Source organism: Haliaeetus leucocephalus, unplaced genomic scaffold, assembly GCF_000737465.1.
Source record: "Haliaeetus leucocephalus isolate CR32 unplaced genomic scaffold, Haliaeetus_leucocephalus-4.0 Scaffold1000, whole genome shotgun sequence".
Lineage (NCBI taxonomy): Eukaryota > Metazoa > Chordata > Aves > Accipitriformes > Accipitridae > Haliaeetus > Haliaeetus leucocephalus.
In genome coordinates this window covers 2,386,110-2,400,209 of record NW_010973436.1, presented here as the reverse complement: position 1 = coordinate 2,400,209, position 14,100 = coordinate 2,386,110, and the positions used below count along the sequence as shown (strand labels likewise).

The 14,100-nt window shown below is 47.7% G+C and overlaps 1 protein-coding gene across 2 annotated transcripts; it reads left to right on the top strand.

Annotated features, from left to right (window-relative positions):
- The first annotated feature begins 5 nt into the window (after positions 1-5).
- On the top strand, positions 6-12,944 carry MAPK13 (mitogen-activated protein kinase 13). Of its 2 annotated transcripts, XM_010584629.1 has the most exons (12): positions 6-1,252; positions 5,096-5,225; positions 5,605-5,663; positions 6,607-6,715; positions 7,772-7,801; positions 8,240-8,287; positions 9,219-9,333; positions 9,691-9,762; positions 10,308-10,387; positions 10,866-10,944; positions 12,230-12,406; positions 12,734-12,944. In XM_010584629.1, the coding sequence occupies exons 1-12, from the start codon at positions 1,134-1,136 to the stop codon at positions 12,811-12,813; spliced, it is 1,098 nt and encodes a 365-aa protein (XP_010582931.1). In that variant the 5' UTR covers positions 6-1,133; the 3' UTR covers positions 12,814-12,944. The 2 variants fall into 2 exon arrangements, with proteins under 2 accessions (XP_010582931.1, XP_010582932.1); XM_010584630.1 differs by lacking the exon at positions 7,772-7,801.
- The last annotated feature ends 1,156 nt before the right edge of the window (positions 12,945-14,100 follow it).

The window sequence follows — 14,100 nt, the reverse complement described above, 5'->3', positions numbered from 1 at the left end:
TTTATCAGGTAACTTGGCTCTAATCCTGCTGCACAGACGTGCTCAGAGCAGGGACAGCTTTGCGGATGACACGTACAGAAGGAGCAGGGAGGCTCTGGGCAGGGTTGAGGGCCGGTGGGGTAGAGCACGGTGTAAGCAGCTGGGCTGGCTCAGTAAGGTGCAGCTTAGTCACTTCCTTTGGGAATTATGTAGGATACACCTATCTCCTGTGTGGGAGCCCCACCTGAGCCTCCTAAAGTTGGAGCAAAATGTCGAGGCGTTCGCTGCTTACCAGGAACGGACCTTCTCGCAGGCTGGGTTTGCCGCTCTGGCCTGGTGACGGGAGACACAGCAGTGAACTTGGGCTTTGTGCTGTCAAGAAGACTCGAGAAGGGGTTAGACCTGCTGCAGGAGATGAAACCAGACCCAGCAAAGCCTGGGGCACGAACAGTTCTCAGGATGGTCCCATCTCGCAGCTGCTCCTGAACCTCCTTGCTGCTGTCACCTGGATGAAGGTGGAGAACCTCAGTCTGCTTTCACCACATCCCCACTCTGCCGGGAAGCCAGGCTTGGGAGAAAATCACCGTCGCTTCCTTGCTCTTCTGTGGATGTAACACCCTGGAGTCCTTTGTCACAAGCCTGGAGCTGTCCTCCATCAGCTGGAAAGAAGAATGTCCTCGCGTGTCTGACGAGGCGCTGTGGCTTGTCCCCCAGATTCCCTGGCTTGACGAGTCCTTACTCATCCGCTTGTTCAGAGCAGGGACTTCACGAGACCCCCTGCGAGCCCCACGAGGACATTTCTCGGCTGGTGGCCCCGTGGAAGCAGGAGAGTGAGAGCTGTAGGTGACGGTGGGGCTCGTGGAGGTGTGCCTGCCGCAGGGCTGGGTGCTCAGCTCCTATAGCAGAGTCCAGAGGCACCTGTACAAGAGCGAGGCGTGTCGGAAAACCTGATGCCTCACCTCCGCCAATGTGGAGGCGGAGGGAGGAGGGCCCAAAGACATGTCCCTTCACGCTCGCAACAGCTGAAAACGGAGAAGGAAAATCGCTAGAGCCTTTTTTACCAGCGCAGGAGGCCTCGCTGTCCCACTCTCACCTCGGAAGCCCTCCCATACGCCAGTACTCTGGGGGGGTGGCAGTCCCGCACCCGCTGGGCGATGAACATCGCAAGGAGAAGAGGCTTTTACAGACAGGAGGTGAACAAAACCCTCTGGGAGCTGCCCAGGAGATACACATCCCTCCACCCGGTGGGGTCTGGAGCCTACGGCTCGGTGTGGTGAGTGGGGTCCTGCCTGCACCCCAGGCAGCAGCACGGGGTGAGCTGGGGGTGTTTAAAGCATCACGCCGGGGTTGAAACGAGGAGGTGCTTGTCAGCACCCCTCCATTAGGAAAGGACATTTGCATGTGTGATGAAGGTGGTTTGCCTCCCGCTTCAGCGCGGGCAGCGGGTTGGAGGCTCAGTCGCTTGAAGAAATGGAGACGTTTCTTCCTGTGGTCGCCCTGGGTGGGCAGAGGGGAGTGTTTCCCATCCGAGCTCACCTCGGCGGGTGTCCTTAGGCAGCGGCTCGAGGACCAGGTAGGTGTAGGCAGGGCTGGCCGGTGCAGCGAGGCAGCTTGGGGTGTCACTTTGACACTGGGGCTCAGGCAGCTTTTGAGCTGCCTTGGTCTCAAGCTTGCATTAAGATTTCTGTCTGGCAGCAAAAAGGGTGGAAAAAATACCTGTGTGTCCAAAAGCAATTTGTAGATGATGATAGAGGTGGGTACTGGAACAGGGGTGGCTGCAGCATGTCCTCTGCAGCGTGTCCTTGCTGCTTTAGTCCAAGGCAGCTGATGCTGGGCTGCCTGGGGAAGGGAGCTGGACAATATGACCCCCACCTTGATGCTGCTTCCAGCTTGAAATCATAAAATAGATAGATCAGTAACAGATTGGGACTTCCTTCCCAGCTGATGATAATCCTCAACCTACAAGAGAGCAGCACGAGCTGCTGTTAATTAATCAGTTGGGCAAAGGTGCCTGTAGTGAGAGCAAGCAGAAGTCAGAACTTGCTTGGTTTACATTGGCGAACCGGAGGAGACGGGCAACTTTTCTGAAAGGTTAAATATGAAGCAGCCCATTGATAGGATCTGAACGGAGCCCTTGTTTCATAACACACCGAGCTAAAAAAAAAAAAAAAGAAGGTGTGTCCCCTTTTGTAGGCGTTGGGCAAAGTCTATCTGAGGGCTGTCACGGCATGGATCCTGAAACCCTGGGGTCCAGGTTCTGTCCTTGTCCCCTGGCTGCCTATTTACAAAGGGGCACCAGTGTTTCCTTTCCCCACTTTTGCTGTCCTGGTGCATTTAAGCTTCTGAGATGCTTACATGAGTCCTGTAAAATCAGGCAAGACTAAACTTGACTTTTTTAATATTTCTACAGCATCTTCTGGTTTTTATCATAAAGGAAAGCTGGAAGTCTAAAAGAAAATAAAGAAAGGGCAAAAAAGGGAAGAGGGAAATCCTTGCAAAGTATCCTTGCCCACCAGAAAAAAAACCAAACAACAATAAGACAAATCTTTTACTGGTCCCAGGGAAAGTCTCGGCTGCTCTGGAGGTCTGGGGAGGGAGGGTTGGGTGTTACAACAGCCCCAGGGTCGGGGGCGGAGGGGGGGGTTGTTGGTACTCAACAGGGAGGGCTTGGTGCCGATTCCCGTACGAAGCAGAGGTGGAAGCGTGTGCAGTTAGGATTTGCTGTCCTCTGCTGGGAATTGCTGGGAAGCTTTCCTATCGCAGCGTTATTTGGAGCTGCTGGCTTTTACGCCTCCTTGAGCAGCTGAGAAACTAACTCAGGAAAAACAGCAAAGATTTGTTTCTTCCCTCCTTAATTTTGCCAAAATCTGTAGTGATTTGGCTCCCACCTGAAGGGAATTGTGGAATAAGAGTCTTTTGACCCTTCCAACACTGGTCTTGCTGATCTCTGCCAGCCAAGGAAGGGACACAGCTCTGCCTGCCCGGTGTCATCCCAAACTTCAGCCATTCTTAAACCTGTGCTGGGAAGAACATGGTGGGCTCTCCCAGCTGCATCAGCTGAATTAATGCTTAGTTGTGCCTTATGGCAAGGGTGAAGGTAGCAGTGCTGTCTGTGCTGGGCAGGCTGAAGCTCCAGCACCCAACTCTCCTGTGTTGAGTGGTGGGGTTAGATGCTCTGTAGGCCAGCAGCTGGGAAGGCAGGTAAGAAGATGCACCCTCAGATCAGGAAATCTGCCTTGAATTCTGCAGAAGCTGTTTGACTATCTGGTCTGGGTCCCTTCCTCTTTCTTCCCCGGCTCCTCGGAAAACTTGACACTGTGCTGTCCCCTCTGCCGACACCTGCTGAAGTCCTGAAACTGAGACAACTCTTCACTGTCCCCCTAAGATACCCTATGGCATCTTCAGCACTGAAGGTGCCTCGTGTAGCTTTTCCTGCGCTTCCTTTGCTTTTCCCAGCTGAATGCATTGATGAAATCGCCATCATACTGAAACTCCCAAAGGATGTTTTTTGCTCTCATCACAGACAACTTAGAGCAACGGGAAGGGACCTTGGTGGCCAAGAGCAGGGAGATTGCTTGATGGTATTGGGAAGGTTGATGATAGCCCAGACTGTCACAGGCTGGACCACAACTGATTGCTTGTGGCTGACAATTGGAGAAAGCTGTGCAAGAGACTTCCAAGATTTGCAGCAAGGAACTGATAATCCCTCTTTGGCATTGAACCAAAGGGAAAACCACGCGGAGCAGGATATTCCCACCTCTCCTAATGCAATCAGCTCTAAACCCAGCAAAATGCACTGTTTGATTGCGTTATATAGATGGCATTTCCCTATTTGTTTATCAAGTCTCGCTTCTGAGTGACAGCCCTGGAGGTCACAGTAACATTGCTTTACAGCTTTATGGTACCTGCCCCTCCCCAGCTCGGGTCTTCTGAGAGCCTCGAGGAAGGAGTGGTGGCTGGAGCCTGGCAGTCAGGGACCGTGGCAGGGTGAATCACACATCCCTTTGGAGAAGGAAGCAGGGGAAATGTCTCTGTGCAAGGCTGGAGGACGTCTGCAAAGAGCTAATGCCAGCATTCACGTGGGCTTTGTTACCCTGTGCAGCTAAAAGCCGTGGGACTGAACATGCCAATTTATAGCACTTCTGTTTCCCCAGGAGATGAGATAAGGATTTACAAAGCAGTGGGAACTGCTCTGGAAACCACAGCGCAATTTGGCAGGGAAAACCCTTTCTTCATCTGTTTGCCTCTTGGAGAGGTCAAGGAAGGGCGGAGGCACCAATATAACAGGGTGCACTGCCACCCCCTGGAAAACACCACCAAGAATCCCAAATTACAGCTATGTCTGCCTGAGGACCTCCCTCCCCGCTTCTTAGCTGGTGAAACCTGGGGCTGCCTTTACAATCTGATCAAAGAGCCTCCAGAAGCAGAGAGAGTGTTGCAGGATTGCCCTGTCCAGCCGCAAACAGCAAATATGACCAGAGGGAATAACACACCAAGTCTTCAGCAATGGCTGTTGTACCATGTTTTCATTAGCTTTATAACACTCTCATTTTCAGCCAGACCTGCTTTTACACAGAAGCATCATCAAAAATCCCAAATGCAGGAGAATTAATTCCAGCAGCCTGTATTTTCAGTGCATGACATCCACTTTCTGTGCTCCAGAATACAGCAAAGGCAGCTGACGTACCTTAAAAGACAACAACCTCCAAGCAGATGGCAAAGCAGAAATTGCTTTATTCCTTTATGTCCATGAGTTAGGGAAGGAGGAGGCAGAGTTAGAACTAATCCTGACCTTTAACCACTTGTGTTTCCCTCTTCTCACAGCTCCATTAGCTCCAGCTCATTTCTGCAGGGTAAGGGGAATAAAGACAAGTCACTAATAGTTTGCTTGGCATTCCACCTAGTCCTCCAAAGAGCACGGGCTGTGGTCTACTGCCCCGGGTCATACAGGGTAACATCTGTGTGTGCAGAGCTCCACTGGGTTTCCCAAGGGGCTTTTCTTTGCTGTTCTGTGAGCTCCAGAATTAGCTCTTCTCTAGGAGAAGACCTTTGGTATTGCAAAATTTGTTAAAACATACTGCCGATGTCAGAATTGGTTTTTATTTGTTCGTCGCAGTTCAGCCATAGACAAGAAGACAGGGGAGAAAGTGGCTATCAAGAAGCTCTGCCGCCCGTTCCAGTCGGAGATCTTTGCCAAGAGAGCATACAGAGAGCTCATGCTGTTGAAGCACATGCAACACGAGAACGTAAGTACTAGTTTCTCTCCATTCCTGCTGAAACCAGGGGGGTTTCTTGTCACCTGGGAACAAGTCCTTTCTGGTGGCATCACCTTTATTTTAATTGAGAGGTCCTGACATTTGGCACGTGCAGGCAGTCTCGGGGTTTAACTGCTTACCTGTCTGCTGCGCCCAGTTGGCACCAGGCTGAAGCAGATGTGTAATGGGTGCTCCCTTGTATTAGTAAGAGGAAAAGCAGCTGCACAGCATAGCAAGGAGTCCTCGGATTCCTCAGATGGAGTTCTCGGTGCTCACCCATGTGCGTGTGCTGATGGAGAGCTGCTACCCAAGTCCCACATGCACAGCAAATGCTTTCCAGGTTTAAACGTGGAATTCTCTTCTCTGTCAGGTCATTGGGCTGCTTGATGTCTTCACCTCCGCCACCTCCTACCAGGGATTCCAGGACTTGTAAGTTTGGAGTTTGCATTCGCTCTGTCTAGACTCAGCCATTGCCCAAGACACTGGTGACTTAGCAGCAGGATAATGGATTAAGTTGAGGTGCAGCCCAACAGACTGAGCTGAAAAGGGGCCAGACTAAAGCCAGACATCCCCAAATAACAAGGAGAATCAAAAGCACAAGTCCGTTCCTGTCATGGTTTAACCCCAGCCACTTGGAATGGGAGAAGTAAACTAAGGATTTTAAAGATCTGGCTTTCTTTTCATCTTGATTCTGGCTGGGTTTTTTTTTGGTTTTTGGTTTTGGTTTTTTTTTTTTGGCATTTCCCTCAGTGTTGATGGTCAGGTTGGACGAGTCGAGTCGTTTTCCCTTCCCCATCCTCAGGCATGAGCAGCGTGTGCCTGATGGCTGGGTATTTAGCAGCCTGCAGGAAAAGTGTCTGAAGGTTCTCACAGTAGTTCCTGCTGGAAGACAATCAACTAATTAGCAGTCTCAGCAGGCAGGCCAAAGACTGAAGGAAGCTAGATGTTGTCTTCCGAGGCAAGGCTGGAGAACATTGCAACGATAAATTTGGGAGCCAACACAGCAGTTTTGCAAGACTCTTCAAAGCTGTGCAAGATGTTTCAGCTCCCAGATGGTGTAAGGCTGTCCCAAACTGAACATCACTTGAGGTCTAAACTAATTCAGGATCGTTAAAGTTTGGAAGATCCTTGTTCTTACTTGACATCAGATATCTGATTTAAGGGGAGAAGAAAGAGCAATTTTCAGAGCAGGCTGAAATCCCAGCATCACTGCAGGCTATGCTAGTTAGCCAGGAACACTGTCACAACAACTCATCTTAGTTACAGTAAGTTACACAGCCAAAAAAACCCCCCAAAACCAAGTGAGAACAAGGCTAGCCTGGTTCCCTATGTTTTTCTTCTAGACTCAGGGCCTTGTCTTACTGCCTTTTAGCTACCTGGTGATGCCATACATGCGGACAGATTTACAAAAGATCATGGGACAGGAATTCAGTGATGAAAAGATCCAGTACCTGGTCTACCAAATGCTGAAAGGGCTGAAGGTAGGTGGGTCTGGAGGAGTTTAGTGACTCCCTGTGTCTCCTCTACACGTCACCTCTGGGTTGACCATAACTAAACCCCCTTCCAACACTGTATAGGGAGATTTGGGGGGTTTATGGCATCGCCTGAGAACAGATATTTGCTGTTGAACTACTCTTGTTCCAGCACACATCAATAAAATGACTGCTTGTTCACATCAGTCAATTGGGTATCGAAGCAATCCGCAGTCATAGACCTTGCGATGGTTTTTCTGTGACAGCAGTTGTGTTGCCCTTTGACTTGCCAAAATCCTCAGCAAAACTCTGTGTAGAAAGGAAGAGGCTGGTAGCAATGGGAGCTTCTGCTGAATTCCTAACAGAGACTCTCAGGGGAGAAGACAGAGGGAATGATTTTCTATTCAATAGAATAAGGAAGGAATATGCTGCTGTAACTGGCTTTGAGAGAACAGAAAGAAATCACTGCAAACCCTGGGATGTAGAGACAGTGTCTTAATGCTGCCCTCTGTAACATCCTTCACCTGGAGCCAAAGCAGTGGCTTAAAGGCATTGATGAGTTCACCTTAATAACACCTTTCCCCAGATCACTGTTATCTTGAGTTTAAATAATGGGGGGAAGAACACACAGGTTTAACTGGTGTGATAAAAGCCATGTAGCCAGTTTTTGCATTTTTGTGTTTTAACCATGAGATTTTTTCACATGGTTTAACACCCAAAATAATAAAGTTTTCATGTCGTCTACTGACCATGTTCCTCCCTGTAATCCTGATGCCTTTGTTTGATAGTTTGAAGCTATTAGTGTACTTGCTCTAAGGAACTATTGCTCCATACCTCCTCTTCTGCTCTATGCCTCTTCTTTAGACTGGCAATATCATTGCAAATACTGTCAGAAATTCAATGCAGAGATTTCTTTTCAAACTGCTGCCCTGGGGGCCGGGGCCCTGCAGCAGGCTGCAGAGTTGTGTTCTCAGCAAGCTCTTGTTTGTAGCTCTCGTTTCTCTGCTGGAGAACAGAAAGTCTTGTCTGCTGGTGCTCACATTGTGGCTCCTCTTTTTATTGCAGTATATTCATTCAGCTGGCATCATCCACAGGGTAAGTCCATGTGCACTCTTACTCTGACTTTTGTCTGTTCAGGAGAAACACAGCTTGGCTGTAAAGCTAATAAATTCCTAAACAACTTTTCACTAATAGCCTCATCTGCTCTAAGGTCTCTCTGGCATCCTCCCTCTTTTCCCTCCTACATCTTATATGTGTTTGGATTTGCTCATTTGTGCAGCATTTTGAGGAAACGCGGTATTTTCTGATGAGCTGAGAAGCATTTTATGATGCTTTTTCAATTAAAACTGTTTCAGAAAAAATAGAATAGTAATGTAAAGCTGTACAGTAGAGCAGGCATAGTGTCTTTGCTGTATCAATACTGAACTCAGGATGTTACAGGACCCCATCAAAGGCAAGCAGAGGTTTGGCTGAGGCTCGTGTTGATGCATTGCAAATCAAACCATCTTATTATTCTCCTCTTGTCCATTGCAGGACCTGAAGCCCGGCAACCTGGCTGTGAATGAAGACTGTCAGCTAAAGGTAGGTGTAAAAGCACCACTTTGTAGCATGTAATATATTGGATCGTGGAGGAACTGCTCTGCTGGCAGGAATTCGGCACCATCATGTTTCCTCTTGCCCTCCGAGACTCAGTTCGAGGTGTTTCATTACTTGGCAGTTGCAAGCAGTGGGAAATACTCACCTGCTGATGTAACTTGCTGAATCAGGGCCCAAGACTTGGAATGAACATCCTGTCACCGTAATTCCTGCGGCACGGCAGTTCGTAATGACTTCCTAAATAAATTCAAGACTGCTGAGCAATACTTGCATTAGGTGAACGATCCCTGAAGGATAACTGGATTCAACCGCAGTTACCCTTTGGTTCTCATTGACAGGATGGTTGTGAATCCAAAGTTATTTTCAGTATTGCTCTGAAGGGTTTCCTTGCAACTTGCTGGTGCAGCACTCTAGCGCATATTTGCTGTAATGTTTATTAGAGAGAATGGTTCTGTTGCTGTAAAGGTTGGGTCAAGCTATGTTCATTTCCAGTATTGAGGGAGAGGCCATCCCCTATCAGCTGCAAGGTGTTTTTATAGGAAAGGCTGAGTCGTGGTGGCCTGGGAGCATGCCTCTGCCACCAGGTTATAGAACAACTCAATTAAATAAAGGTCATAGAGTTGAAACTTAAGCTTCAAGAAAGGAAGTGACCTTCCAGGTAGCACGCAGCACCGATCCTTTTAGCAGATTCTTCACACAACAACTGATTTTGCAGCCGGCTTGCAATTTAGGTGGAATTAAGACAAACCTGTTAGTTCTTTGAACCATCCCGTGGGTGGCTGTGGTGTAGTTGGAGCTTCATTATTATCTGATTGGATCTGCTTCATTTCTTCTTAGAATTAGATTCTCACTTGCCTGTAGGATTTCTCTTTTCTTTCCTGCCATTCCTTCTCTCTTTTCCTTTGGTGAACTGCAGATCTTGGATTTTGGCTTGGCCAGACACACTGATGCTGAAATGACCGGCTACGTGGTTACGCGCTGGTACAGAGCCCCAGAAGTCATTCTGAACTGGATGCATTACAACCAGACAGGTGAGCTGTCTTGCTTCAGCAGTGTGACTGTCTGGTGACAAGCCCGGGGATTCCGCTGTCACACCTGGGTCAAATCTCACGTAATCCTCCAGATGTTTTTCTTCTTTATCATCAGTGTTCCCTGGAGCAGAGCGAGTCCCAAAGCTGTCGCATGACTCCCAAAGCTACTGCCTGCGGGAAATGATGAAAGCAGAGATTTTAGCAGCATAGAAAGAACAGGGGAGGGTGGAAAGTGGGAGTGAAATTTAAATCGGTGCCTGCTGCAAGCAACAAAGCAAGCAACAGCCCCAGCAATCATCGCTGCCTTTTTACCGTCCCTTTTTTTTTTCTTTTTTTCTCCTTTTTCTCTCTGAACAGTGGATATCTGGTCTATCGGCTGTATCATGGCAGAAATGCTGACTGGAAAAACGCTGTTTAAAGGAAAAGACTGTATCCTTTCAAGCTGAACCTTTTCCCTGGGGGGGAGTAATAATTCTTGGTGTGTGTGTAAGGGCTTTTATGAAGAAGCTACTGGGAAAAATAGGTGTCTGTCTGGTTTACCAGGAGGGAATCGCAGGGACCCGTCTTTTTGGTGAGAAAAACAGAGAGGACATAGGAGGAGGAGGGGGCCAAGCCACCCTTAGAAATACACCTCTGTGCTGGCCATGTGCTCTACATCAGCAGTCTAACCTTGTGTGGCCATAGCTCCATCCCCAAACCCTTGTGTTTCCCCCAAGGCCACGGGTAGACGCCCTGGCAGAGTTGTGCCAGCAAAATTATCTGTTGATGAAACTGGTATCCCAGGAAAAAAGCCTTGGAGCTCTTTTTGCCAGTCTAATGAGTCTCTGCTTGTGTGGCTCTGTTGGGTTTGTATCATAAGCTACTCGTAGCTGCCACAGGTCCTTGGGCTTTCTGGCACCCAGCCCACAGGCTGAGCTGTTGGGGGGTGTCCATAGCTTGCTCCTAGGCGGGTGATCTTTAACACAATCTGCCAGACCTAGATCAACTAACTCAGATCCTGAAAGTAACGGGGCATCCGGGAGAAGACTTTGTGGACAAGCTGGAGGACAAGGCGGTAAGAAAGTTCACTGTGGATTCAGGTCTCGCTGGCAGAGGTGTGGTGGGGAGAGGTTAACTTGGCCGTGTCTTTGAGATGGGAGAGGTGTTGCTTCTACAGCAGCAGTGAAGAAGAGTGACAGCAGTCTTTTCCCCTTGGCAGGGAAGATGTTTCTCTTTGCTAGTGGCGCATCTGATGGATTTGGCATTGCATTGGGAACTGGTGCGGATTGCAGGCGCTCCTGGGTGAGGTGCCTGACACCCCAGCAAACCACCAACCTCCTCTGTTCTCTAGTTTGGCCCTTAAAGCAGGAATATTTCTGTATCTCAACTGATAAAAATAGTTCTTTGCAAACTGGTCACTGAAATGTGCCGTCTGGGATGACTTGCTGTTCTCTTCATTTGCCTTGGCTCATCTGAGCCATGAGACCCAAGAGCTGTATTTCACAGCCCCCTCGCACTTGTCTATGTGCAGTAAATTTTCCTTTCTCTTTCAGGCCAAGAGTTATATCAAGTCCCTTCCTAAAATCCCCAAGAAGGATTTGTCTGTGCTTTTCCCCAAAGCCAATCCTCAGGGTAAGTCATCTCCAGTGTTTCTCATGAGTTTTCACAGCTGGAAAGGAGGCAGGCTGACTGCCACGGCTCCAATCTTATTTTTCCTCTTTCTCATAATTTCTTGCTACTTTCTCCCTTGCAAGTTGTGCCCCTGCCCCTCCCCAGGGCACGTATGTATGAATTAAAAGCAAAAAGATTCTTTATTGGCATTACAATGGTGATGTTCTGCTATTCTTGGCCATTTACTTTTTTTTTTTTTTTTTTTTTAATTTTAAAATGACACAGCCTGTAACATACAGTATTTAAGGAAGAGATAAACTTCTGACTCTCATATCAACAAGCCAGAACAGAGCGGGTGCTGGATATAACAGGATGTCTAGGTTGTGGGATGCAAATTATGGGATGAGGACAGTTGCATATATCAGCTCCACTTGGTATGAGGGTTGGGATGAATTTTGGCTGATATTGGCTTCCAGAGGTTGCTGCTTGCAGCCAAGCAGGTGATATTATGATCAGTAGCATTTAGGTAAACAAAGTAGCTCTTCTTTGTTATTATTATTTCCCAGCCCCACATCTAAGGCATCATAGGTTTTGATAAAGTGCCAAGAGAGCCCCACAGTCCACTCCAGTAATATTTTTATTTTATTTTTTTTAGAGTACAGCTTAGATCCTAACTGTTTATTGAACACCTGGATCTATCGATACTTACCAGGCAGCTGAGATGTGGAATTTTCAGGGTAAAAATTGATCTCTTACAAGGAGCTCTTTTCCCAAGTAGGTTAGAGGTGAGAGCGAGCAAAACTCTTCTAAAAGCTGAAAGGAAGAAAGCATTAAGATGTTAAAACCAAGGGGGAACGGGGCTGACGGACTAGTTGGTATCTGAGTTTCCTTCCTTCCTGTTTACCAGGGATGTATAGATCTCTATGTAGATTACTTGTGTTAAGACTACTTTGAGTTGTGGGGGTCAGAGTGAAAGCAAATGATTAAAACTGAAAAATACCTTGAAGTTACTGGTTTGCTCTTGCCCCATCTGTGCAGCAAGGCTTATTCAAGACTAATTTGTTATTTCTGCACAATTTACACCTCCAGTTCTGTTAGCAAGAGCTCCCTGAGGCTGCTGTTGGGCAGGCATTGCATCCCCACTGGCAGGAGCTCCACGCTACCTTGGCCACGTTGAGGAATCTTTCATTTTTAGGTCTGGAGATGTAGTACTGGAAACACTAGTCCCATCACTTGCAGGCTTCACGCACAGGGTGCTTGTTCTCCGTCGTACCATGCTTAGCCCTGTTCCTGTCTTCTCCTACAGCAGTGGACCTGCTTGACAAGATGTTGCAGCTCGATGTGGAAAAGCGCCTCACAGCGACAGAGGCGTTGGCTCACCCCTATTTCGACCAGTTCCGAGATGTTGAGGAGGAGACAGAAGCGCAACAGTCCTATGATGATTCTCTGGAACACGAAAAGCTTTCGATAGATGAGTGGAGAAGTAAGATGTTTATCTCTGAAGTTCCTGTCTAGCACGGGACTTTCCTACCTCTTTCTCTCTTTCCTGTGCACATGCTGAGTAAGGCTGCGATTGCCTGCTGGTGTCTCAATGATCATCTCCCTTGCCTTGCTCTTGCTTTTATGCATTCAGCAAAGATCTCTCCAGCTCTTCAGACTTTTTTTGCCTCTCTGCTTTGTCTATCTGTTCCAGCTTGTACCTGCCATATCCTCTCCACTGAATACCTCCTCTCTGCACATATAACATTCAAACTCTCATTTGTGTCCTCTAAAATCACACACTCATGGTTATTTTGTTCTGTTTTTCAAGAGCATATTTACAAGGAGATCTTGTCCTTCAGTCCCATTGCACGGAAGGACTCAAAGAAGCGAAGTGGAATGTCATTATAACAACCAGTGTGGCTGTGGCTGGGATTCACTTCTCCTGGAAGATGGATTGGATTTACTCCACGCTGCCTTGCTGGTGGCCGTCATTTGGCCCGTGGGACTTCTCTGTGTGCCAACACAAGGATGACACTGTGCTGCGGGCATTGGACTTTGTTCTACTAAATGGGGAAGCACCCCAAACAGTTTTCAACACGAAAGATAAAGTTTCAATGAGAATATATTTAAGTGGGAGAATTTTAACTGGTGTTTCTTTTTTTTTTTTTTAATATATTTGCCAACTTGAGAGAGCAGGATTTTCATTGCTCCCTTCTCATTAGTCTTTCCAAGTGCAGGTTTTAGTACATTAATTATGGATAAGGTAAAGAAAAAGGTAAAATTGTCTGGGAAGTGAGTCCCAAGCAAAACAATCAGAAATAGTGAAATTCAGCATAACAAGACTTTATCCAATCTAACTCTGAGTGCATCCCCTTTCCCTGAGCAGTCAAACAGCATCCAGCACAGCAAGGTTGCTGGGACGGTGTCGGCTCCAGGACACCATGGGAATCTAGCTGATCATGGGATTGATCTGTGTTCAGAGCAGCTCCAGCCTCTTGCTATACACACAACTCCCTGCTAGGGTGCTTCCCCCTCTGGACAGCCACTGCCTCCTCTTTTTTGCTGTGCTTATTTCATTCCCTGGGCTTTGATCAGTGCTGTCTCCTCCTTATTGCTAGCTGCAAACACGTCCTGGGAATTCAAGGCCACTTCCCACATTCACAGACTGGGTATCCCAAGGAGCTGGGTTGTAATCTAATAGTCCTGCTACCCTTTCCTTTCCCCAACCTTTCTCTCCTCACCATGCTTATCTCTCCCTGAGCACCCTCTCCCCTGCGTCGCCCTGCCTGCTCCAGGCTGCCTTTATCTCTCAGCAGGGCTGGTGTTTCCTTACACAGCCCAGTGATGTGACCCCTTATATTCTCATTCCTTCTGTCCTGCGGGATCAGTTAAACCAGTTCTCTTTAACAGCTGCTCGTTCCTCAATATGAAGAGACATTTAAACTGATCATTTGGAAAATAGTCAATTGCCAATCCTAAGGCTCAGCTCTCAAACTAACTAAAAAAAAGTTCATATACTGGGGGGAAAAAAAAGCAGAAAAATGTTGCATGACCAATCCACCATTAGCAGAAAGAGGAACACAATAATTCAACTCAGTGAGCACAGAAAATAAGTTCAGATACCTCAGTTTCTTAGTATCAGATTAGCTCCTTCACTCAGCATCATTATAAATTGCATCTAAGATAATCCTATTA

Excerpts from the sequence above, each read along its gene's own strand:
- MAPK13 (XM_010584629.1), top strand. The coding sequence starts at position 1,134 with ATGAACATCGCAAGGAGAAGAGGCTTTTACAGACAGGAGGTGAACAAA. Across the intron at positions 5,226-5,604 it reads AGCACATGCAACACGAGAAC|GTCATTGGGCTGCTTGATGT; the intron begins GTAAGTACTAGT and ends CTTCTCTGTCAG. Across the intron at positions 9,334-9,690 it reads GATGCATTACAACCAGACAG|TGGATATCTGGTCTATCGGC; the intron begins GTGAGCTGTCTT and ends CTCTCTGAACAG.